General features: G+C 48.2%; 2 protein-coding genes across 4 annotated transcripts in view; both read right to left on the reverse strand.

The window, feature by feature from the left end:
- Positions 1–12104, reverse strand: part of ACACB (acetyl-CoA carboxylase beta) — a 108848-nt gene extending 96744 nt beyond the window's left edge. For 2 of the 3 annotated variants that reach the window (XM_043971229.1, XM_043971220.1), the window contains exon 1: positions 11893–12104. The gene's annotated coding sequence lies outside the window, so the exon portion shown is untranslated. The remainder of the gene's footprint in view (positions 1–11892) is intronic. The other variant, XM_043971244.1, reaches the window with a different exon arrangement.
- A 4138-nt stretch (positions 12105–16242) lies between these two features.
- On the reverse strand, positions 16243–26205 carry UNG (uracil DNA glycosylase). Its single transcript, XM_043979724.1, has 7 exons — positions 25998–26205; positions 25084–25284; positions 24393–24488; positions 21257–21354; positions 19884–19972; positions 19233–19411; positions 16243–17641 (listed from the first exon to the last, which is right to left on the reverse strand). The coding sequence occupies exons 1-7, from the start codon at positions 26130–26132 to the stop codon at positions 17501–17503; spliced, it is 939 nt and encodes a 312-aa protein (XP_043835659.1). The 5' UTR covers positions 26133–26205; the 3' UTR covers positions 16243–17500.
- Between the last annotated feature and the right edge of the window lie 82 nt (positions 26206–26287).

The following is a 26287-nucleotide window of genomic DNA, read 5'->3' on the forward strand; positions in this document are numbered from 1 at the left end:
CCAGCCACCTTTCCATGCCTCTAAAGCCTCCCTCTAAAAAAACACCCACCATCCGATGCAAATACCGAACAAAGACTTACCAGCATGGACACCCCTCGCACCATTCACACCATCCTGGGACTGGGATTCCCAGGCTCAGGGCAGCCAGTCCGCAGTGGTCACCTTTCTACAGGTAGGCTTGTCTCTGCATCAGGCCATGTGGGAGGGATCTGGGTTACCGCAAGCTGGCCATGGAATTGTGAAATACAGCCAGTTTCCATTGAGTAGGGTTGTCTTCACAAGCTACTAGATAAAGTCATTCCTCCGGGCCTGGCCTCTCCCAAGACCAGAGGTCCCAGCACTGACTCTGCTTGTAGGCCCGAGGTGTGAACACCTGCTTTCCTACCTGAGGCTTGCCACATCATTGGACCTTAGGCCTACTTAATTCATGCATGTCCATTACCACCCCACTCCCCTTGCCTAACGCTCTTCATCTTTCATGCCTTAAACTTTCCCAGATAAGAACACTCAAACAGACAGGGTACTGATGGGCAGGGCAACCCCCAGCCCAAACTAGAGTGGACATAAAACAAGGGAGGGGTGAACAGGGCCAAGGGGTGGCTCCTCTCCAAGTCCCACTAGCCAGGAGATGGATGGGGCAACTATAGTTTGCAAATTCAGAGTTCCAAGCGGGAGCCAAATGCTGCCCCAAGGGTTTTAAACCCTGACACCCCCACACACCCAGGAGAGCACTCAGATAGCTCAGAAAAAACACTGGGGGAGGTGGGGGGAGTTGGCTGCCAAGCTGGGAAGTCACCAATTTAAAGAACCAGAAGGCCAATCAAAGGGATCATAGGGGGAAAGTTAGAAAAGACATCACAGGTCATTTAGCTCACTCCACTTATCTCTCCCAGGTGAGGAAATGACCCAAAGGAACAGTGATTCACCTGGAGTCAGGAAAGTATTAAGTAACAGGGCTGGGATTTAAAGCCAAACCCATGAATGAAATTTTTATCAAGTACTTAGTGCAAAGAGAGGGAAAGAAAAGGGAATAAGTGTTTATAAAGCAAAATACTATGCTAAGCATTTTCTACAAGTATTATCTCACCTGATCCTCATAACAACCAGGCAGTAGGGACTGAGGCAGACAGAGGGTAAGTGACTCAGCCAGGGTCACACTGCTAATGTCCAAAGCCTGATTTGAACTCAAGTCCTCCTGACTCTGTCCAGAGCTCTAGCATCCTAGCTGCCCAAAGAGAAATAATCATCATTTCTCCAAGGGGGACCTATGAGCCAATATAGTGGAGCTTCCCAGTCTCAGGGTAATGTCCAATCCGTTCTTTTAAGAAAAGGAGACAGGGGCGGCTAGGTGGCACAGTGGATAGAGCACCGACCCTGGAGTCAGGAGTACCTGGGTTCAAATCCAGCCTCAGACACTTAACACTTACTAGCTGTGTGACCCTGGGCAAGTCACTTAACCCCAATTGCCTCACTTAAAAAAAAAAAAGAAAAAGAAAAGGAGACAGAAGCCATCTCTTCATCTCAAAACCAAGGGACTTCCCATGTTTGGCTTAGAATACATCTCCCAGGGGCAGCAAGGTGGCACAGTGGATAGAGCACCAGCCCTGGATTCAGGAGGACCTGAATTCAAATCCGACCTCAGATACTTAACACTTACTAGCTGTGTGACTCTGGGCAAGTCACTTAACCCCAACTGTCTCACAAAAAAAAAAAAAAAAGACTATCTCTCCCAGTATGCCTGAAGTAAAAGAGGAAGCAGGGATTGAAGCCTGAATGTCAGGCTCCCCGGTCCAAGTATTGGGGTCCATGCATAAATTAAGTCTCTACTCTACCCTTTGATCTATATTTCATATACTCCCAATATCTTGTGTGTATGGATGCCACTAGGGGGTGCCACAGTGCACAGAGGGCCAGCCCTGGAGTCAAGACGACCTGAGTTCAAAACTGGCCTCAGACACTTACTAGCTGTGTGACCCTGGGCAAGTCACTTAGCCCTGTTTGCCTCAGTTTCCCCATCTGTAAATAAGCCGAAGAAGGAAATGGCAAATTACTCCAGTATCTCTGCCAAGAAAACCCCAAATGGAGTCAGAGAGTCAGACATGACTGGAATAACTCAACAACCACCACCACAACAAAGGCAATGGATGTGTTTGGGTCGCTCTTTGGCTCAAAAGTTTTCAGAACTTCCTCTTTTTGGTTCAAATTCTGTCTGCTATTTAAGGCTGTTTGTTCATGACCTGGCACCAACATCATCTCGAATTACCTCCTCCACTCACAGGCCTGACAAACTGGCTTATTTTCTAATTAGACTGACATCTAATACTCCCCTCAACCCCCACCAGGTCTTTGCCAATGGTGCTAATGATAAAAATAAGTGTCATCTAGATTGGCAAAGTGTGGTACTAAAGGTAGTATCCCCACTTGTTAGATGAGGAATTGAGGCCCAGAGAGGACCCTCCCTGTCACCCCTTCCAGACTTGATAGGGTTTTGTTTTACTTCGATACACTCAGCGGAGTTTTTGGGTTTTTTTTTTTTTGGGGGGGGGTCTGGACTTGTGTTTCACCAATAAGGAAATCGTATCAATCTGATCTGATGCCTCTAAAATGAGCAATTCTTCTACTTGTGAAAATAAAAAGGGGGAGAAGGCCTTTTACTGGAAAGCCCAATGATCTGTTTGTGACCACACAACTTTGTACACATCAGTGGAAGGATTTGAACTCAGGTCTTCCTGATTCCCAGCAGGCCCTCTCCAGGCTATGCTATTCTGCCAAATAAGATTTCCTTACTAAGCCACAAACTTCCGTGGGGCAAAGGCTTTGTCTCATCTACAGTTTGTGTCTGTTTCAGGGTCTAGGGCAGGATTTTGTACAGGGTGGGCTGTTCAAGAATTTATAATGCATTAGAGAATGAAATACTGGGGAGGGGCCATGCCCGACCCAAAGCAAGGGACAACTGTCACTCAGCAGGAATGAGTTCAGCTTAAACCCGCGCTCTCTCTCTCTCATTTCCTTCCAACACCTCTCTCCTTCCTAGGCTCCAGAAGTATTCTAATTCACACGATGGCTTCTGTATGGGTGGTTCTGTCTCTCCCACTAAGCAGGAGGCACCATTGTAAAGAGGAAGACAAATTGACTTGGCCCAAGGTCACATGGAGGAGATCCTGGAGACCTCCAGTCCCACCTAGATTTGGGGCTAGAATCCAGACCTCCTTGTTACACAGATAATGCTCAAGCAGGGGCTGCCTCTTAGCCCCCACTGGCTCCCTGGTGCCCTGTGCTCTATCATTGTTTAATTGGAACCTCCTACAGGTCACCAGTTGGGTCCAGCCCCATTTTAACCCCATTGGAGGGGGCGCAGACATTGAATAATGCTCCCTGCCCAAATTTTTCCTCCGGCAAATGAACAAAAAAATGAACTTACATGGTTATCATTGGTACTGCTCTTGTCATAGGTCACTGAGGCTAGCCCCAGAGACGCAGGTCACCACCAATCACAACATCAATGACAGGAAGCCCTGGGCAGGCTTCCAATTCTTCAGCTGCTGGGCCAGCCAAGGGTAGGGATGTAGAGGGAAAAGGAGGGAGGCACTTAAAGGGTTAACCTCCAAGTCTGACTTTTGGGGGCCTGGGCCAAGTAGATTCCAATGTCCAACACTCTTCCTGGAGGCATGGACAAAACACTCTCTATAAAGGGTGGTATTCTTGGAAAGGCTGAGATGATGGAAGGCTCCCCAAACTCCCACACTCACAAGTCCAGAGTGGGGAGAAGACAATGAATGAGGAAGGCAGGGTTCTTGGTAAGCCAAGGTAGCTTCCTGATAAGACTGTCCAACAAGGCAATTCCTGGAGATCCCAAGGAAGACACAGCAATTGTTTATCCAAAAGTACTTGTGTTTAAATGGTGAATGTATCCATTACCAAGAAATAAAATATGACAAAGGAATAAAGTAAACCAAAGTATTTTCCCATAGAATTTAGATTCTTCTAGGAAGTAAGGTTCTTCTAGGGAGAAGCCTGAGGTTCTGTAATTCAATTTGGGTTTTTCATGTAAGGATGATTCTGCTCTAAGCATGGGGTCTTACTTAAGCTAAGAAATTATTATTAGCCTTTGGAAGAGAAGAAATAAGTCCTAATTAGATAAAATAATTTTTAAATTAGTTATACTTTTGCTAGGATTTTGTTTAAATTTTTTCATCGATATAAATTAGATTGAACTACAGTCTTCTTTTCCTACTTTATTCCTCCCTGGTTTGGATATCAAGCCTATATTTATTTCATAAAAGGAAATTTCTCAATTCTTAATTTTTGTATCCATTCCTCTTGAAATGATTGATAGACTTCACTTACAAACCAATCTGAACCAGTGGGTTCCCCTGCCCCCAAATCATTTACAGCTTGTTAAATTTCACTTTCTGAGACTGGGTTATTTAATTAAGATATCTATTTCTTATTTTGTTAATTTAAGTACTTTATAATTTTGTAAGAAATTATTTCTTTTCTAGAAACAAATCTTGCTAAGGAGCTTTCTTTTTTGCACTGGGAGACCAGAGTACCAGGGAACACCGTGACTGATGAAGGAAAAAAAAAGTTAACCATTTTAAGTGGAGAATTAACCATGAGCTCCCACAGTGGGTAGAACAGAAATTAAAATCTACACACAAAATGCCATCTTAGATCTAGGACTAGAATTGACCTTTAGAGACCATGTGGTCCAGTCCTTCCATTTGACAGAGAGAAAAACTTTGGCCCAGATAAGAGAAGTGACTTGCCCAAAGTCATGCAGCCTATTAGGGTCAGAGTCACAATTGGATGCCAACTTTTAGCACGATGTTCTTTCTCTCATCCCACCAACAGCATCAGGCTCAAAAACAAGTTAAGCAAAAATAGACATTTTTGGACATAGTCCCAAAATAGGAACCGTCCTCAAAAATGGGAATTTTTTTTTCATGAAGGTTGGTTGTTTTTTTTTTGTTTTTTTTTAAATGTATGAGGTATTTTATTTTTTCCATTACATGGAAAGATAGTTCTCAACTTTTGTTTATACATGCTTTACAATTTCAGATTTTTCTCCCTCCCCTCCCTCCCCCCTCCCCTAGACAGCAGGTAATCTGATATAGGTTATATCTATATATCTCTATACATATACATATAGATATATAGATATATATATACACACACATATATATACACATAATAACATTAATCCTATTTCTGCATTAATCCTGTTACAAGAGAAAGAATCAGAGCAGTGATGCAAAACCTCAAAATAGAAAGAAAAGAAAAAAAAAACCAACAGCACCCAAAACAAAAGAAATAATATGGTAGGTTGGTTGTTTTTTTAAAGTGGGAGGGGGAAGGAAATAAAGAGAAAAAAAAGACTTGATAATTTTAAAATAAAAATAATTTTTTAAAAAAGAAAGCTGGGTTAAAACTTAGTCAAGGCAGACTTGTTGTGAGAAGCAAATGGGATAATACATGTCAAAGCACTTTGCAAACCTTAAAATTACTAGGCAAAAAATTATCTTTATGATTATAGTTATTCCTTCTATATCACAGGGGCTAAGGCTGTGAAGTCCCCAGCATCTGGAAAATCCATGTAAAATTTTTTGGTCTTCTCTTTGTACCAGAGAAGAAGTCTGAATTTTTTCTTTTTTCTTTTATGGGGTGTTTACAGTACCTTGTTTTAAAATTTGGGTTGACATTATACAATACTATAAATATATTTTATGCATTTTTGAGTTTCTAAACTTTTTCTGTGTCATCTGCTGGCCTTCATACGTCAGCTGCGGCTTCCTGAAAACTCCCCCAAAATTCCCACTTAATTTCTTACGTAGACCCATGATATATTGAAACCTTGATGGGGAAAGTAATGATGTGGAATGGATAACTGTATTTATTATTGTTGTTGCTGTTATATGATTTTTAAAAAATATTGGGTTGAGGTAAGAGATATGAAGGTTTCCTGAAGGGGAAAAAAAAAAACTTGTTAGGCAGAAGGTCCTGGAATCTATGCTTGGCATTTTTTTTAACATCAGTGACCTTATCAACCTGGGGATGCCCTTCATCAATGGAGATCAAAACCCATTGGCGGGGGCGGCTAGGTGGCACAGTGGATAAAGCACCGGCTCTGGATTCAGGAGTTCCTGAGTTCAAATCCGGCCTCAGACACTTGATGCTTACTAGCTGTGTGACCTTGGGCAAGTCACTTAACCCCCACTGCCCCGCAAAAAAAAAAAATAAATAACAAAACCCATTGGCAGCTCTTCCTCCTCCCAAAGAGCCCCCAGACAGGATCTCCCCAGAACATGGGATGTGTTCCTCTAAGTTCAATACTATGTCTGTTCATGAATCACTGAACAAAGATCAGCTCACATTTGGAGCACCAACAGTTCAGTTACTGTTGATAAAGAATTTAAAAATGACATCCCCTCAACCCATTTCCTTTCTGCCACCACATGGAGGGAAGCTTAGGGCATCACAGGGATGAGAGTCAGTTCTATTTTTCCTTTTCTTCATGGTTTGACACGGCTAAATAATGCATTACCAGCTAGGTGGCACAGTGGATAAAGCACCAGCCTTGGATTCAGGAGGACCTGAGTTCAAATATGTCTTCAGACACTTGACACTTACTAGCTGTGTGACCCTGGGCAAGTCACTTAACCCCAATTGCCTCACCCCCCCCCAAAAAAAATTAATGTAATTTGTAACCAGTAACGAGCCTCTAGAAGTACAGAACATCCTCAGAAGCCAGAAAAGAGGCCCATCGAGGACACTGCAATCTAAACATGGGGATGTTTGTCTAATGAGTAGAGCTTAGGTAAGACCAGGTGCTTAGAGCAGAACCATCCTTACAAGAAAATACTGAGTTACTGGTTGAACCAGAGAAAGCAAGACTTGGGCAATTTACACCAACGCAGGGCATTCATTAATGACAAATCCTTCACTCAGGTGCCATCTTCTACAGTCACCACCCTGGCTAGCTCAGGTTGTGGTTCACCTAGTTCACCTGGACACATGACAGTGGACTCCCAATCGGTCTTCTGCCTTTCCCTTTTCCAATCCATCACTACTCAGCTGACAAAGTGACTTCCTCAAAGCCCAAATCTAATCAGGAGAAATTTTTACACAACTCCAGGGTATGTAAGTAAATAAAATAGGTATATATAACCTTTTACTTGTGCCAAATTTTTGTGACCCCCCACATTCAGTTATAGGACCCCATATATGGCTGCTACCCACAGTTTAAGAAGCTTTAGGCTATCCCAACCCCATTAGATTGTAAGCTGCCTGAAAACAGGGTCTGTTTTCTCTCATGTGTTGTTATTCCTGATGCTTTGCACAGGGCAGGTCATAATAGGCATTTAATACTTGATGACTAACTGATCAAACATACATAGCACAGTGGAAAAGTTCAGGTTTAGGAGTAAGACTTGAGGGGGCAGCTAGGTGGCACAGTGGTCAAAGCACCAGCTCTGGATTCAGGAGGACCTGAGTTCATCTATATTGTATACATGTGTGTATACACATATGTATATGCACATAGACATACATACATACACATACCTGTATATGTGTTTGCTATCAGAATGTAAACTCCTGGTGGACGCAGACTGCTTTTGCCTCCTTTCTGTATCCCTGAGGCACACAGTAGGTGTTTAATAAATGCTTGTTGATTGATTGAGGCAGTTATGCCAGAAAGAAAATAAGGAAACTTCATTTCAGAGAACTATGTCAGGGGGCGGCTAGGTGGCGCAGTGGATAAAGCACCAGCCCTGGATTCAGGAGGACCTGAGTTCAAATCCAGCCTCAGACACTTGACACTTACTAGCTGTGTGACCCTGGGCAAGTCACTTAACCCCAATTGCCTCACTAAAAACAAAAACAGAGAACTATGTCATTTAGAGATGATAAAAGATTTGGAGCCCATGACAATGAACATCTGGAGGGCTAGGCACTATAACCAAGTATCTAACTAGCCACACAACCTTGCATATGTTTGTCAAAGAAGAATGAATGAATGCATGCATGATAGATACTGAATGAATACAAGAATTATATTAGAAATATTAATTATATTGATGCTCCCTCTTTGGGAAAACCAGCCTAAATCGCACCTCATTGGAAGATGAGAAGGGGACGATATGGTTCTGCTACTTACTAGTTCAGTGTGGAGTCTCTCCCTCATCTATAAATGAGGGGTGGGGTGGAGTTAGAAGCTTTCCAAGGTCTTTCCCACTTTGAACCTCAGAATCTCCACCAAAGTAGGAGAGTGGGAGGAAAAAGAAGGGGGAAGCCTAGTGCTGGGGTACTGGAAAGGCTCATGCCTTGGTGCAGGCATCAGAGGCCTAAACCAATCCCAACCAATGACGTGTTTCTTTCCTTTACTGGGAAAAGCTTAAAAAACTTCCTCAGGGGCAGCTAGGTGGTGCAGTGGATAGAGCACCGGCCCTGGAGTCAGGGGTACCTGAGTTCAAATCCGGCCTCAGACACTTAACACTTACTAGCTGTGTGACCCTGGGCAAGTCACTTAACCCCAATTGCCTCACTAAAAACAAAACAAAACAAAACTTCCTCAGCTTAACTAGGGGACTCAGTGCCTTCTAAGCCTTTTTCTTGACATGGTCTAGCCTGGGCCCTTCCCTAATCCTCTCTGAGCTTCTTTTCTATGGGTAAAATGGGAATATTCCCACCTGCATTGCATGCTTTACATGGTTGTCTCTGCAGATTTTAAAGCACTAGATAAATTGAGTTACTACTGCTACTGTCGCTGTCCTGAAGCTCCCTCGATGATACCTTGGCTGTTTCAGTCAACCAATTAATGAGCATTTATTAAACACCTACTGCATGCCAGGCACCACCCTCCTTGGCATTTCTCCATCATGCCCCAGAACTCATACACCTTGGAAGTGTCCTCTCCACCTTCCGATTAGAATTGGAAGGCTCTTCCCAGAACCTCCATTGAAGGAAGGTGCCCAGGCTAGCCATCTCTTCAATTCTGACCCCAGCCATCTTCCCTTTTATAAGCTACATTCCCATTAGAGTGTAAGTTCCCTGAGGGCAGGATCTGTCTTTCTTTTTGCTTGTTTCCTTATCCTCTTGTCTTAGCACTTAGTAGGTGGCACACAGATGCCTGATGACTGACCAAGCTAGGACCAGGCACTATTGATACAGATGCAAGAAGTAAATGATCCCTAATCTCAGGGGGCTTACTCATATTTCTTCCCTCAAGCTCAGAATCAATTTGGAACCCAATGTCCTTTTCTTCTTTACAAAGACTTTTCCCGTGTAGCTGACACACTCATCTTCAGAAAGAACAGAAGGCACATTTCCAATGAACTAGTATTTGTGTGTGTGTGTGTTTTTGTTTTATTTGGGGGGGGCGGGGCAATGAGGGTTAAGCGACTTACCCAGGGTCACACAGCTAGTAAGTGTCAAGTGTCTGAGGCCAGATTTGAACTCAGGTCCTCCTGAATCCAAGGCCGGTGCTTTATCCACTGCGCCACCTAGCTGCCCAATGAACTAGTATTTCTACTATTTGCTAAACAAGGTGTCAATCATACACAAAGTCGTTTGGAGGCAGTTGTGTGACCTTGGGTCCTTCATTGTTCCATCCATAAAATGGGGACAGACAGATATCAAACATGTTGTTGTCACACATGTCCCAGAGGACTGTGGTGAGGACACAACAGAAGAGTAGACATGGGCAGTGTTATGAAAAATGGGCTCTCCTCAGGTGACCCCGGTTGCTGGTCACTCCTGGAATCACCGGCCAGGCTAGGTTGTCTCAATAACGTTCTCCCTTTGGGCACTGGTCTTGGGCAAGGTGGATCACCTTGTCAGGCCTTAGCTTGCTCACTGGACAAACAGGGATAATAATCTCTGCCCTGATGTCCTCATAGGCTCATGGCCAGGAGGAAGTGGGCATGGATGGAGACAGGCCAAAACGGTGGTAAAAAGAGGGCTTGGTCTAGAGTTAATCAACAAGTCAAAAATGCATTTATAGGGGGCAGCTAGGTGGCGCAGTCGATAGAACACTAGCCCTGGAGTCAGGAGTACCTGAGTTCAAATCTGACCTCAGACACTTGACACTTACTAGCTGTGTGACCCTGGGCAAGTCACTTAACCCCTATTGCCCTGCAAAAAAAAAAAAAAAGAAAGAAAAAGAAAAGAAAGTACAAGAAATCATTACTACCAATTGCCTCACCAAAAACCAACCAAACAAAAAAATACCCTCAAAATCTTGTGGGAGGACTCGGTAAGGAGGATACAAAGGAAGACTACAGAGAGATAACCATTTCTGCTTAAAGCAGCCAATGGGATGGGCCAGTTCAGGTGGGGCCTGCCTCTGCCCCAAGCATATCCTTCCTAGTGTCACCTTAATTGTTTCTGTTTCACCGGGTCCCACCGTCTGTCTGGTAGTCCATAAATCAGAATCTGTTGACTGAAGTCACTTGCTCTAAAATATGAATGACTCCAGCAGACAATCCTTTCCCCCTAATGCTGCAAGGAAGCTCTGGGAGTCCTGATTTGGAAGGAGAAGAGGAAGATGAGAAGATTCCGAATTGGAAGGTACCATAGGCATCACCTCGTCCACCCCTTCATGGATAAACTGAGGCCCAGAAAGTGGAAGTGACTTGCCCAAGCAGGCTCAGCATGACCAGGATTCAAAATCAGGTCCTGGGGCAGCTAGATGGCACAGTGGATAGAGCACCGGCCCTGGAGTCAGGAGTACCTGAGTTCAAATCCGGCCTCAGACACTTAACTAGCTGTGTGACCCTGGGCAAGTCACTTAACCCCAATTGCCTCACTAAAAAAAAAAAAAAAATCAGGTCCTCGAATGCCAAGTCTTACCCACTCTCCTCGGCACTCTGTGGACTTTTGGCAGACGCTAAATGGGTTTTAGCTGGCATTTTAACATTGAGCAATAGGAGGGCAAGGCACCTGAGGGGGTGGGGAGGTTGAAGTAGAACGGGACAGAGAGGGGAAAGGGAGTCTGGAGGATGCCAAAGATCAATTTCACCTCCAATTTCAAAATGTTGCCCAGGGCTGCCCCTGTACCCAGGAAAAGGGGAGGTAACTCCTCAATTCCTCCTCCTTCTCTTCCTCCTTCCTCAGCACCACAGAGCAAGAATTAGAGCCCAAAAGCACCCTAGAAGACACTTCCTTGGCACCCCTCCCTTGGCCCAGGGTCAGCCAGGTAGGAAGCAGCAGGTGTGGCACTGGACCCCGAATTCCTAACTGCAAATACAGAATTCTTTCCCATTGCACCACCCCAGAAATAAAGGCATACTCAACACTTCCCCCAATCCTTGATGGGGGGCGGGGGGAACAGGAGATCATTTCACCATAAACATAGAACTTTCTGAAAGGCCTCCCCAGAGACGAGCCGCCTTTCTCAGGACTTCGCCGGCAGAGCTCCCAATGCGCCCAGGGAATTCTGCACTTCCAAAAATGTCTGTCAGATCACACGGATCCCTAGCACACAGGCTCCCGGTGGAAGTGATTTTTTCTGTTGTTTTTTAAGCCAACGGGCTGGCTTCATTTAGAGAAGTTGATGACATTTCCTGGATCCGAGCCAGAAATCTGACATCCCAGAAGTACCCTCAAAGACTCCGTGGGACTCAGTAAGGAGCCCATAAAGCGAAACCACAGCCAGATAACCATTTATAGTCAGCAGAAGGGCGAGCTCACTCAGTGGGCCGCGCGGGATTTGCTATAAAGCTTTCAGACAGACTTTTTTAATTCGACACAACAGGATTCAACTTTCTCCTGGAAATCTCTGCGTGAATCAAACGGTAATGTTTTTGCCAAGATCAACTGTGCTCACCCTCCATTAACTGTGACTCAGCCTTTCTAATCAGCAAAGGGAAGTTGGGGGGTCGATTGACTTACCATTGGGGTAGCCTGGCTGTTGACAATCAGCTTGCCCACGTCCTGCTCCATTGGCTCGGTGGGGAGTGCCTGTGACTCTCTAAGAAGTCACTTTGCTACCCGTCACTGCAAATGTCACTTTCTGATTAAAGGGGCCCTGCTGTTTAAAAATATCCTGGGAGCATTTAACCATTCGAGGCCTGAGGGGCAAGAGTCCAGCCGCCCTGGAAATCCCTGAGGAGCATCCAGCATCCAGCTGGGGCAGACCTGGTCCTTCTAGCAAATGGAGTCAAGCCAGTATGGCTGGGGGCGGGAGGGGGGGGGGCGAGAAGGGGGGAGCGGGGGCGGGGAAGGGGTGGGGGGGCGGTGATTGTCTGTAGGATCAGTTTAATTCTTGAACAAGGTTTATTGCAAAGATAAAGGAGAAACGTTAGCAGAGAGTGCTCCTCAGCCCACAAATGCAAGCCATTCTCTGGATGCAAACAGATCTCAGTCCTCCAGAGACACCCACCAGGTGGGGGAAGGATGGACACTAGACTCCCCGCTCTGCCCACATGGCTAAAAAGAGTCATGATTTCCCTGAGCACCGGCCTTTGAGGGGTTAAGGCTTCCAAGTGTCCAAAAATCACCTGACTAACCATTATGCAAGTCACCTCGGACTTTTTCCTCTTTAAGACTTACACGAGGTAAGGGAAGGAAAAAAAAAAACAAACAAGCCCGTGACCACCGGGAGCCCGTTCCTCTTAAGGCACAGCCTGGGCCAGCAATTGTAACCAAAGCCTTTCCTGGCAGAGGGAGAGGACAGTTATATAGGACAAAGGTCACCTCTAATCCAGAGCGAGCCAGCCCTGGGCTCTGAGTCCCCTGAAGGGCACAAGTCTTTCTTTCAGCCAGCCAGGAACCACGGACCCAAAGGGAAGGCGGCAGCAAGGCTCTTTTGGCGAAGCTGTTTCAGACCAACATGTTTCCTGAGAAAAGCAGCAAGCCACCAAGGTCATCAGGGAAAACGGTGCATCCTATCTATTGGGGTGCTAGCTTAGTTTATGTCTTTTCCAACAGCTGGATCTCATAAGATCACAAAATGCTGGGGTGGCAGGGAGCTTGAGGAAACTGAGGCCAGGGGCATTCAGTGACAAAAAGCCCACCCAAGTTGGCCCAGATCAGACACTTTTTAGCTGTGTGACCCTGGGCAAGTCACTTAACCCTGTTTACCTCAGTTTCCTCATCTGTCAATGAGCTGGAGAAGGTAATGGAAAATTACTCTAGTATCTCTGTCAGACATGACTGAAATCGCTCAAGAATTGGACAAGTCACCTCCTTTCTCACTCCTGTCACTGAATAGACTCCAGAAGCTTCCTAACCCTATTTATTTCATCCAGGAGCAAATATAAAATCCTCTGGTTGGCTTTTGAAGCCCTTCATAACCGCCTCTCCCCCTTGACCTTGCTTACTCCCCACTTTTGTCATGGGAGGATTTGGGTGTGTATGTCCTTGATTGAGTTCAAGGAGAGGCCTACTTGATTTCAAAGGAAAACTCCTGAGGTTTCAAGAAAAAAGGTCCTTGACCTCCCCAGAGAACTGTTGGGGTGACCAGGGCCCACAATCCTCCCATGACACTTTGATGGCCTCCTCCCTTGTCTCACTCTCTCTCCCTGTCTGTCTCCGTGTCTGTGTGTGTGTGTGTCTCTCCTCTCTCTGAATCTCCCCACTCCTGGCATTTGTACTGTCTGTGCCCCACACCCTTCCTTTAAACCTCAGATAAAGTCCCACCTCCAGCAGTCCTCCTAGATGTCCCCCACCCCTCCCCAGATTATCTCCAATTTATCCCCACAATAAGTAAATTTACCCCTCCAGGGCAGCCACTGGATTTTTGGTGGTCGTTTTTGCCTTTGTATTCCCAGCACTTAACACACAATAGGGGTTTAATAAATGTTCCTAGCCTACCCTCTGGCTCCCTGGCTCCACATCTCAGCCACCCTGCTGCCTAAATGTTTGCCAAGTCCCCCAGAAAACCCAGCAAGAACTATCCGTTGGAGCTGGGTTGGACGTGGGTGAAGGAGAGCAGATGTGAGTCAGGGCTTCAGGCACTGACTTCATCGGTAAACAGGCATTTATTAAGCCCTTACTGTATGTCAGGAGCTGGGACACGTTTGGGATAGTGTCTGTTCCCCAGAAGCTCATTTGGGAATAGTCCAATGCCCTCATCTTCTAGATGAGGAGTCTGGGACCCGAAAAGTGAGTGACTTCCTCAAAGCCCTACAGGTACAAGCGGCAGACAGAGAGGGTCCTCTGACTCCAAGAGCATCCTGCCTTTTTTTTTTTTTTTAAGTGAGGCAATTGGGGTTAAGTGACTTGCCCAGGGTCACACAGCTAGTAAGTGTTAAGTGTCTGAGGCCAGATTTGAACTCAGGTACTCCTGACTCCAGGGCCGGTGCTCTATCCACTGCGCCACCTAGCTGCCCTCATTCTGCCTTTTTTTAAGGCTCTGCCTTAAAACAAAGGGTTGAGGCAAGCCTGGAGTCAAGAAGACCCCGAGTTCAAATCCGACCTCTAACACTTGCTAGTCGTGTGACCTTGGGCGAGTCACTTCAGCCTTGCCTACCTCAGTTTCCTCCTCTGTAAAATGGGGGTCACAAAACTAGGGAGGATCCGATGAAATCATACAGCTCGTAGCACAAAGTCGGGCACATAGTAGGTGCTCTATCAATATTAGCGATCCTAATTAACTAGGAGAAAAACATCTAGCTCCTGTCCCGCCAGGCCCAGAGGGGTTCCTGCGGACTGGCTTCTGGCCCTCAGCGTCCAGTGGCCCTACGCCTCCTCCCAGGACAGCCCGGGGAAAGAAGGACCCGTCTCTCTCCCCTCTGCACCCCGCCCCCAGCAGGGAACAATGACTTCGGGGGACTTGGAACTGACTCCCCCCCGGCCCCCCTCGAGCGTCCCCGAGGAATGGGGGAGAGGCTGCTGGAAAGGGCGGGGAGTACACTTGGGGGGGGGGGCCTCCAAAGTCACGTAACCGCTGGAGGGGGGCGGGTTCTTCCGACTGCAAACCCATTGCTCCAGCGGCTCTTTACGCGTGGGGAAACTGAGGGCGGGTGAGCGCCTGGTCCGAGGAGAAGCTTCAGCTAGGGGCCGCACGATCCCCTCCCGCCCCTCACCCCCTTGGATTCCCCGACCCCGGCTTACCGAGGCACGGTGAAGGAGGGGCGGCTCGCCCTCAGGGGGCGGTAGAAAGGGGGTGGGGAGAGGGCGGGGAGGAAGGAGGAAGGGACGAGGCCGCTCGGGCTAGGCTGGCCCTTCCGGCTTCCCTGCCTACAATGGTTGCCATGACGACCCCACCCGAGCCCCCGCCCCCGCCCCGGGCTCCGAGAAGGCGCAACTCTCCCTCCTAAACCGTCCTTGGTTCCCTAGTTCCCAGAGATAATCGCAGACCTCCACCCTCAGGCCCCGCCCATCCGTTAATGAGGTCTAGCCCGGACCCAGGCATCTCCAGAGGGCTGGCACCTTCCGCCCCATTCTAAGGGAGCCAGGGCAGTCTGAAGAAATCCAATCCAGTGCCAAGCAGTCAGCATGGATTAAGCATCTACTGGGTCCCGAGACGATGGACTGAGGCTTGTCTGGACAAGGAGAGCCGCCGGCACCTGGCAAACCAAACCAACCCCGCCTTCTGATGAGGGCATCTCCCCCTCCCCCAACGGGTCCCCTCCCTTTCAACCCAAGTCGTACCAGCGTCTGCCTCCCTTCTTCTGCAAGGTGCTATGGGCTCATCTTCTGGGGCACAAGGCTCTGCCTCAGTTATTTCGTATTTGTACCTCCCAGCAAAATGGCCTAGGCTTTCCCCAAACCCTTAACGTGCCCCGCCCACCACAGGCACTTAAATGAGCTATGCCATGGAAAGGCATCCCTGGGTCACTTCAAAGTCAGGCTGCCACAGGCCCCGGTTCCTTCCTCCCTTTGATGTGTCTGTCCCCACCGGAAGCTGGCAGGGCCTGTCTTACATGTGTACCCTCAGCTCCTGGTGTCCACTAAGTGCCTAATAAATGCCTGTTGCCTTCTTTCTAGTAGCAGCTCCCAGATCCCTCTGAGATGTTACATCAGCCATAGCCTCTGACATCCCTGCCAAGTCTGAGGCTGTTGTCACAGGTTTTACCTTATTCCTGTATGAGTTGTATGTACCTCTCAGGGGAAACTTCACCTCCTTGAGATTATCTCAAGACTCTATCTCCAAGCCCAGAGAACCTCAGGTCCTTGGGGGAGCACACTGAGGGAGGACTGAGTCCCAGAGAAGATACTCAAGGCTACTTTGGCCTGTGCTTGCCGCAAAGAGACCTCATGAAGCAGATGAGTGAAATCAAATCTTTTATTACCAACATCAGCCAACAGCAGCATAAGCCAGAGCTGGCCTTAACAAGACATCCCATTAATGGATCACCTATACACACACACCCCACACACAAAAACAAAAAACTAAAAGTCTACTTGCAAACGTGATTAAAAAAATAGAGTATCAAAACCTTTTCAGATTACAAAAAACGTAAAACTGGTTTTGTAGGCCACAAAAAATGAAGTCTCTCGTTTTATGTGATTGGCAACTGCCTTGAGAAAGTCTCAATTGTGAGACAAGTTTATGCTAAAGGAATTTTTTTCCACGGAAGAAAAAAAATCTACCCTCCTCTCTGCTGGAACCTCAAATTCTTAGCCCCTAGCCCTCAAAATGACAGACACACATTGTGAAGCATCTCACCAAGGCCTGTCTACCAGAATGCCAAGGCACTAGATTGTTACTCAAGAGGAAAGATCAGTTTGCACTCTAGGGCTACCTGAGAACTTGGTGACCAAGGGATTGTCATCTCAGCAGGAAAAGGGACGAGGAAAAAAATATAATAACTTTTCTCCTTCGCCAACTTGTGGCTGACATTTTGAAAAACACTCAGTAGCAAATATCTCAAATGTGGAATCTCAGTTAAAAGAACCAAAACCCTCTCCTCTTCTTCCATCTCAGAACTCTCCATGAAGGATCCCATCAAAGGGAGAACCATCCTTTGGACCTTTCAACAAGAGCAGGAGACTATCCAAAAGCTCCCTCCTCTTGACCCTCTCAATTTTGTCCTCTTCCCTTCACAGCGTCCAGATGGAATTCTGCAGACATCTCAAGGGCCTAAGAGTTCTCGTGGTGCAAACTAATTTGTTTTCCTTTCTGAACACAGGGAATTAAAACACATCTTAATAAAACGACAAGCCATTCCATGATGACCCAAGGGGCCAGGGTAGATCACCCGCACAGGGTGAGCTACCAAATGCAAACTAAGGCCACACAGAACAATGGAGCCTATTTTTTCCACTGACCACAAAGGCAGTGGGAGGTAATGAGAACAGTACTAGGAGAAGCATCTCTAGAAAGTGTGTCCCAAAGCAGGACGCCCTGGCTTTTGAGCCAACACTCTGGGCCCGAGGCCACCTTCCACCAGTCTTTCTGTCGGCTCCTTGTCCCTCCCCTGGGCACCAAAGGTGTCCTAGAAAGTGTTCCTCAATTAGACTTTGCTGTCTACAAATCCCCCACCCCAGGCCCCCCAAAAAAGCTTTCTGCAGCTGAGATGGACAGAATCCTCCTTGGCCGGCCTCCAACTGTTCAAAGAGCTTTCCAATCAATGGGCGTCTTGCCAGACTTCTTGAGCAGCTCGTTGGTCTTGGAGAAATGCCTGCATCCAAAGAACCCTCGATGGACAGAGAGCGGAGAGGGGTGGGCAGTCTGCAGGACGTGGTGGCGTTTCTATAGGAGATGAAGCAGAACGTGAGACTCTGCCAGCCAGGGGGCCCTCAGCAGTCAGCCTTCACACCGGGGACCTGGGAGGACGGGGAGCTCAGAGACCCCAAAGCCCATCTGGGTTCTCCCAAGCCTCGGGGAAAGGAAAGAGTTTGCCCCAAATCGCCAACTAAACGTGATTCACGAATGTTCCAGCTACAACGTTCAAAAGACGGGCAGGATAGCACCACCCTCCCCCCATTTTACAGAGGGGGACACTGAGGCTCAGACATTAAGTGACGTGGCCACACATAGCCCCCTCCTCTGTAAGGGAAATGCTGTGAGCCACAAGACCGGAGCTGGAAGAGAAGGGTCATTTCTCCTCCAACTCCCTCATTTGACAGTGACAAGAGAAAACGCCGCCAACGTTCTCCACCTTCTAACCAGGACCCAAGGGGCAAGGAGGTAACAGGTGAAGCCTGGAGGGACCATCTCAGCAGTCAGGAAATGTCCCCTAGAGGATGTGGGAGCAGGAAGGCCTACGGCTATAGACACACTTACCAGACAAGTCCTCGCCGAGATTTCTGAACAGTTATGAGCCACGCAAAAGTCCCAGCCTTGGCTCTGGGCCTATCCCTGCTACTTTCCCATCTACTAAATGGAATTTAAAAATATTTTCCTTCAGATGCACTGCGAAGTCTCTGCAGCCCCTTCCAGGTCTCTTGATCTGGAGGCTTCAAGTACTTTGCCAGGAGGAGAGCAGAAGTCAAAACTCCCCAATGCAGTGGCTGCTAGGAGCCGATTGCCATCTAGCTAAGCAAACAGTGCCTGAGAGTTTCATTTCTAGCCTGAGGCCCGTATCATCCAAAGGTAGTGACAGTTACCAAGCACATTTACAAAGAAGACAATGTTCCGGGTACTTCTAATTGTAATGGAAGGGGATTGGAAGACCCTTTCTCCCTCAAACTCCCGGTGAGCTTTCATTTCTACAACCCCTCAGGTGATCAAATGATCCGTTCTAATTGGAAAAGACCAGGGATCATCCATTCTAAGAAAATCTTTTAAAATCCATTTAGAGGGGCAGCTAGGTGGCGCATGGATAAAGCATCAGCCCTGGATTCAGGAGGACCTGAGTTCAAATCCAACCCCAGACACTTAACACTTACTAGCTGTGTGACCCTGGGCAAGTCACTTAACCCCAATTGCCTCACTAAAAAAAAAAAAAAAATTTTAAATCCATTTAGAAAACGAGAACGTGGCAGGTAACTGAGAAATCCAAAGCCTCCAAAAAGCCAACCCCAGACTCCGCTTACAGGTTCATGTTGTAAAGAAGCCCCTAGTCCCAGGAGAAAGGCTGCAGGCTCAATGCTGGGGACACCCTGGGGCCACACACAAGGCCAGGCCCGCCTGCTTCCTAGGCAAACAAACAGCAGCCGCGTTTAGCCTGGCACCTTTGCTTCTCTAATGGGCTGTTGGGGAGCCGGTCCCTGGTGAGGAAGACCCCAACTCTAGTACTGCTGCAATGGAGAAAAGCAAACAGTCTTTGGGTGGCATATCAGGTGGAGAGTGGCGGCTTCTCCCACTGCTTCAAGGGACAGACAGAAGCAGAGTGACCTACCCTGTCGATGGAGATGCCCTTCTTCTGGGCGTAAGCCCCCCAGAGCATGAAGACGAGGCCGTCCAGGTTCTTATTCAGCCAAGACACCACAGCGTCAGTGAATTGCTCCCAGCCTCTCTCCTTATGGGAGTTGGCCTGGTGTGCCCGCACGGTGAGCACAGCATTGAGGAGGAGAACGCCTGCGTACAAGCACCAGAGAAGCCAGTCAGCAGCGGCCCTGGTGCGGCCTTCACCCCCTCCCCCGACCCCCAGGCCAGTTTGTAGCCTGAGAACAAGCAGCCTGCCTACTCTTTGTTTCAGGCCCAGCATTCCCAGTGCCAGGCGCACAGGAGTAAAAGGGAGGGAGTGGGGCAGAGGGGGAGATGGAGGAGAGGAAGGAGGAGTGGGGATGGGGGCCCTAATAAATGCTTGGGCATCTGGTGGAAGGGCAGACGTATTAGCCAGAGAAAAGCCAGGACAGGACCTGTTTTCATTCAGATGAGAAAACCCAGGTTATCGGAGATTTGCTTCCATACTTTCAAACAATGGACTGAAGTCGGAGGCCACAGAGTGGGACAAAACCAAAACAAGGAGGCTCCAAGCTCTAAACCTACACACAATCAGGAAAGAACGAGCTGCCCCCCGGAACTGGCCCCCAAATCAGCTGCTTACCCTGTCTGGCCCACCCTGACAAATCCCCATGACCAGGGTGGATAAAGTCCTCTATGTCTGTGGAGAGCTCTTTATACATGTTTTCCAAGCTGAAAACAAGATAAATAAAACACTTTAGCATCTTGTAATAAATTAATGACACCGAAAAAGATAGAGAATGGCAGACGACGGACAGAGGCTGGAGCTGGAGAAGCTACAAGCCCTCACTGCGTGGAGCCTCATTGCTCCTCACCTGCTAAATGAGAGGTTTCCTTTGACCAGAGCCTTCGACAAAATTGGTCCTGTGAAAACCCACCCCTGGACAGAGGGGGAAACATTTAAATGGCCAGACCGTGGCAGCCAGTTTCATCATCCTCCCCTCCCCCAGGGCCAGGACTGAGGGAAGGGACAATGCCATGTTCTCTCCAGACTATTGCAGCACAAAAGACAAAACCCAACTGGAGGATGGACTGCTAGAAGAATAAGCAGCGCCCAAGTTGGGAAAGAAGGTGAGCTGCCACATTCCAGTTCCACACGGCAGACTTTTCATAACCCAATGCACACAGCACACAGTAACAAGAAGGAACAGTCGTCCGGAGAACAAGGACAGGGTTCAGATCCTGCCTCAGGCTTGCGGTGTCACTGCATGTACTGCAACACCCCCGGCCTCAGCTTCTGTCCGTGAAATATAGGAGGGTCAGTTTTACGCCTGCACAGGCCCGGGTGAGGTGTGTTCTGGCTCCATCTGGACTAGTTTTTCTACAACAGACTCTGCCCATCCCTATGAACAACCGGACCACCATTCCTTATTACCACATAAACTTCATCTTGAGGAGGGAGCTCAAGAGAATGCACCAGAAACTCAACTCTGGCCATAGAGCAGCCCCACCCAGATTCAGTGTAATTGGGAAATGTTTAACCGACTAAAAAACATACAAGATGACATCATGGGGGGCAGCTAGGTGGCACAGTGGATAGAGCACTGGCCCTGGATTCAGGAGGACCTGAGTTCAAAGCCAGCCTCAGACACTTAACACTTAACTAGCTGTGTGACCCTGGGCAAGTCACTTAACCCCAATTGCCTCACCAAAAAAAAAAAAGATGACATCATGTTAATTTGTGGTTTTCTATATCAATATGTGCCCTGAAGGCTTTAGAGGAGATCTTCCACTGAGAATTCTAACTTCTAGCAGCCAAGGGGCAGCTAGGTGGCTCAGTGGCTAGAGCACCGCCCCTGGATTCAGGAAGACCTGAGTTCATATGGGGGGGGCCTCAGACTTACTAGCTGTGTGACCCTAGGCAAGTCACTTAACCCCAGTTGCCTCACCAAAAAAAGTAAAAATTAAAATTAAAATTAAAAATTAACTTCTATCAGCCAGAAAAAGGAATCCTACCTCGGAGGGGGTGGAACAGGTCTCTGGACGCTAAAGCAGAGTCCGTGAGCTTGATTGGGTCCGTGATATGGGTCCTGCCCCAAGATGACAACTTTCACCTGTGCGTGCCCAAGTTCGCCAGAAATTAATATATGACTGAAATAATTTTTGGTCCAAAAAACCCCCAACAGGGGCAGCTAGATGGCGCAGTGGATAGAGAACCGGCCCTGGAGTCAGGAGGACCTGAACTCAAATCCAGCCTCAGACACTCAATAGTTACTAGCTGTGTGACCCTGGGCAAGTCACTTAACCCCAATTGCCTCACTTACAAAAAAAAAAAAAAAACCCAACATACACAGACTAGGTTGGGAGCCCCCATATATACCTTTGAAACAAGTCTGAAATTTCATATATAAACACAAACAGACCATGTATATACATGTATATGTATAACACATTAAATAGCACAATCTACTGATTAAAATGTAGAAAGCATCCCATTCATTGGTGCCAAACAACCCTTCCTGCCTGGTTTTCCCTTGTCTGAAGTTTGGGAAAGCATTAGTTTACAGAAGACAGAAAAAATGCTCCTCAAATAAAAGCACCCAGTGCCCCAAACTTAGCTTTTAGGATATGAATGGGCAAAGGTTCCCAAGTGAAAGGTCACAGTGGGCAGAGCACAGATGAGCCAAATCCAAAGATTTCTTCATGCATTTTAATCACTGCGCCCCTTCTGATTTAGGGGATTGCAAGCCACTAGTGCCCCAGACAAAGGGCAAGGAGACGGGCCTCTTGGATCAGAGAGGCCCTTCCTGGAAGGCAGACACGGGCACTTTTCTGTTCGCCAGGATGCCCTGGTCATTTCATACCACATCAGAGGCTTTCAGCAGGGTCTTCCCAATAGCCCACCAATGTCTGGAGAGCAGCAGTTGGAGCCAGACGTCTGAGCAGAAAACCTAAGCAAACCTCACCAGAATCTCCCAGACTATAAAAGGAGTGAAGGGCTAATCAGAACGCTGTTAGGCCTATCCTTACGCAGTCAGCTTCTTGACAAGGAGTGAAGCCTGATAGGAGATGGTGCAAGTTTCTTATAAAATAGGCCACCGGTTGCTAACACCTACACCAAGAGCACAGTAGCTACCATGAAGCCAGAACGGCCTGGAGCTAGAAGGGAGAGCACAGGCCCCACCATAGGACACTTCCCTGCTCTATATCCTCCAGTGGCTCCCTCCAGTCCCCAGGAACAAATACAAAATGCTGTTGGCTATCGGAAGCCCTTCCCTTTACAGTCTCCTTCTGCCCGACTTATGTCCCACTCACACTTTTGGATCCGGTGACCCGGGCCTCGGGCTGTTCTGTGAACAAGACACTCCGCTCTGGCTTGCTCTCCCTTCTGAATTCTGCCTACCGATTTCCCTGACTTCCTTCAAGCCCCAAATAAAACCCCAACCCCTCCCACAAGAAGTCCCCCCTCTTAATGCTAGAACCTTCCCTCTGTCGCTTCTCCCCAATTCATCCCTTCGGTGGCTTAGATTAGATGGTGAGGGGCAGCTAGGTGGCGCAGTGGATAGAGCACCAGCCCTGGAGTCAGGAGAACCTGAGTTCAAGTCTGGCCTCAGACACTTAACACTTACTAGCTGCGTGACCCTGGGCAAGTCACTTAACCCCAATTGCCTCACCAAAAAACAAAAAACAACAAAAAAAAGAAAATGATCATATAGATTAGATGGTGAGCCCCTTGAGGGCAGGGGCTGCCTTCTCTGTCTGTCTTGTATCTCCTGGCACTTTTTTTAGTGCACCTTTACTGGCTGACCGACTCAAGAGACGTGCCCTGACTCTACTCCAGTACCTTCACTTTACAACTGAGCAAACTGAGGCAGGGCTTGCATCTTGTCCAAGAAGAGACAAACTGGCTTACTAGGTTGTGCTTAGTGCTGGTTGATTTTTGGTGCTACACCAGAAATTAATATATGACTGACAAAATTTTCAGCATGAAAAAAATCACAGACTAGCATTCAAGCTATTTTAAATTATAAATATCTGCAAAACTCCCTGGTACTACTACTTCTTTCAACCCCCCCCAAACAATATCCTTTGTTCTTCCAATTCAAAGCACCCAGGAAATGAGTGACCTTGAATTACCAAAGGAAGCACGAGCACCCCAGGGGTTCATGAAGTTTCCTGGACTTCAGTTTCTAATAATTTCCCAGAGAGCTGGTGATAGGTTCAAATGAAAAGTATATCAAAGAACATAAATGCAAAGTATTATCTGATTTGCCTGCCTTTGTGTATTTTAACTTCCACTTGTTGAGAAATGAGGCTGTTTCTTTTTTTTCTTTTGGTGAGGCAATTGGGGCCAAGTGACTTGCCCAGGGTCACACAGCTAGTAAGTGTCAAGGGTCTGAGGCCGGATTTGAACGCAGGTACTCCTGAATCCAGGGCCGGCGCTCTATCCACTGCGCCACCTAGCTGCCCCAAATGAGGCTGTTTCAAAAAGCAGTCCCCCCCATTAACCTGCCCTTGACAAAGTCTAACCAATGTTTTACTGAGTTTTGTTTATCTACAAACAAATTATCGATTGCTTCTGTTTAAACTGTGCTTCTATAAACTTATTACTCCAATTTGGAGTTTGTTTTTTGAACTGGGACCTCTAATTGGTGTATTAAACTCTCAATGAACAAACTCCCTTTACCAATGCAGAGCTTGCTCTCCTGCCAATGTTCTGTAGAGACACACTGGCTGGGGGTGGCTAGGTGGCGAAGTGGACAAAGCACCAGCCCTGGATTCAGGAGTACCTAAGTTCAAATCCGGCACCAGACACTTAACACTTACTAGCTGTGTGACCCTGGGCAAGTCACTTAACCCCCATTGTCCCGCAAAAAAAAAAAAAGAAAGAAAGAAAGAAAAAAAGAAAGAAACACACTGGGGGGAAGGATTAAAAATAAAAAGGTAGCTTTTTGTGTGTGTGTGGGGGGGGGGGATCAGAATGAGGTTCACCTCACAGAGGTGAATTTTGAATCAAACTAGATCCCATGAGCCAGAGAGATGAGGAAGTTCTTTCTAGGTACAGAACCTAGGTAGGTCAGCCCACTCTCTATCCACACCCCCTCCTTGCCTGAATTTCTTGAACATCATTCATTGCTCAATCTGTACTCACATCTCTAATTTCACACAGCTGTGTCCAGGTAAAGACTTGGTCTGGAGGTGGGTAGATGGTATGACGCTTTCTTTCTTCTGCAACAAATCCCATTAGCTGGTTTTGATTTGTATAAAAATATAGAGAAAAAAAAAATCAAGATTGGTTAAGAACAGTTCTCACGGACTATGATTCTCTTCTGTTAAGAAACCCTGACTGCCACAACGAATTATCTTCTTTTTTTAAAATTAATAAAGTATTTTATTTTTTTCCCATTACATGTAAAGATAGTTCTCATCTGATAAATTATCTTCTTAAGCAGCTTTGTAAACATGATTTTAAAACCCCAATATAACCTCAGAATGTTTGCAAATCCTCCTAATTCAGCACGAACCTGACTGCTGCTTGTCTTTCCAACAGATCTAACCTTGATCCATGGAACACGTGTGCCTCTTTAGGAATGAACAATTTCCAAAGTAAACGATGCCAACGTTTTGAGGCAGAATTGTACATCTTCCTACATGGTATAGCTGTTAAAACCTTTGTTGAGCTCCCACTTTGTGCCAAGCACTGGGCTAAGCGCTGGGCACATGAAAAGAGGCAAAAGCCAGCCTGCCTCCCAGGAGCTCACAATCTAATGTGGGGAGGAGGTCAGGGAAGGGCCCAAGCCCACAGCAGGAAGCCTCGGCGGGCGGGCCCCCACGGGTGTTACCTGGATGAAATAAGGTTTGCCGAATTCCGCGCTAAGCGATCGCTTCCAGCTCTCCCCGAAGCCCACGGGGACGTTGCGGGAAGCGAGTCTGAGCAGGGCCGCTGCCTTGTTCTTCTGGATCCGGTCCAACTGCTCGGGGCTCAGGGGCGATGAGGGGGCGCCGGTCTCGTCTCCGGGCCGGCTCTTCTTGGCCGGGCTGACCTGCGGGGCGTCCCCAAAGGGGCGGGTGATGAGGTGGGGAAAGAGCCCAGTGCACCGTGGGCGCAGACAGAGGCCCAACAGCCCGCCTGATCCCATTGCATGCCCCGCCCCCCGCCGCGCTCTCGGCCTGAATTCACGAGTGGGGCTGTGCCGAGGCACCCAGAGGGGGGTCGGAATGAGGTCCCCGCCCCACCGTAGACGCAGAGCACCTGCGTGGGCACAGGCCAAGCTTCCCAGAGATGGGGAGGCGAGAGGAAGGACCCACTAAAGGGGGTTCGGCAAAGAAACTCCCCGCGCGGCACTGGGAATACAGCGGGCAAAGCGCGCATGCCCCGCCGGGCCCCGCCCACGTGGCGGGACCGCAAACCTACACACCTCCTCCCACGTGGCCAATTCGCGGCAAAAACAAACCTCGGAGGGCGCGAAACCCGCCCCTTCCCTTCCTGATTGGAGGCCGGCCCGGGCCCGCGGCGGCGGGCGGAGCTCCGATTGGCCCGCAGCCTTCTAGCCTCCCTCCCATTGGCTGTCCGCCCCGCAGAGACGCGCGCCAGAGGAGTTTCCCGCGGCCGCTAGAAAATGTCCCGGGAACCGGCGCGCGCGCTCCCTCCGCACCGGACCCATACCCATAGTGAGAGTCCCCTCTCCCCACTCCCGGCACGCGCGCGCGCAGGACCCTCTCCGGTAACCCACCTTCCTCCTCCCCGGTAACCCACCTCCTTCCTCGCCGAGGCATCCTCGCTCTCCGCCACCGTCTCAGTGCCGGCGTCCGCAGGCGTCTCGGTGCTGGAGCGCCGCTTCCTGGGGGCGCTCGGGGAAAAGAATGAATGGAGGGTCTTCTGCCCGATCATGCCGGCGGACGAGGCGGCAGCAGCAACAGTAACAACGAGCACGACCCCACAATCCCACCACCCCACCACTCCACCTACCTAGCTACACACCCCCCGACTGACTAGCTCTTCTTCTTGGCGCCAAGCGTCGCACGCATGCGCCCGGTTGCCTTTGT

This window comes from Dromiciops gliroides, chromosome 1 (assembly GCF_019393635.1).
Source record: "Dromiciops gliroides isolate mDroGli1 chromosome 1, mDroGli1.pri, whole genome shotgun sequence".
NCBI lineage: Eukaryota > Metazoa > Chordata > Mammalia > Microbiotheria > Microbiotheriidae > Dromiciops > Dromiciops gliroides.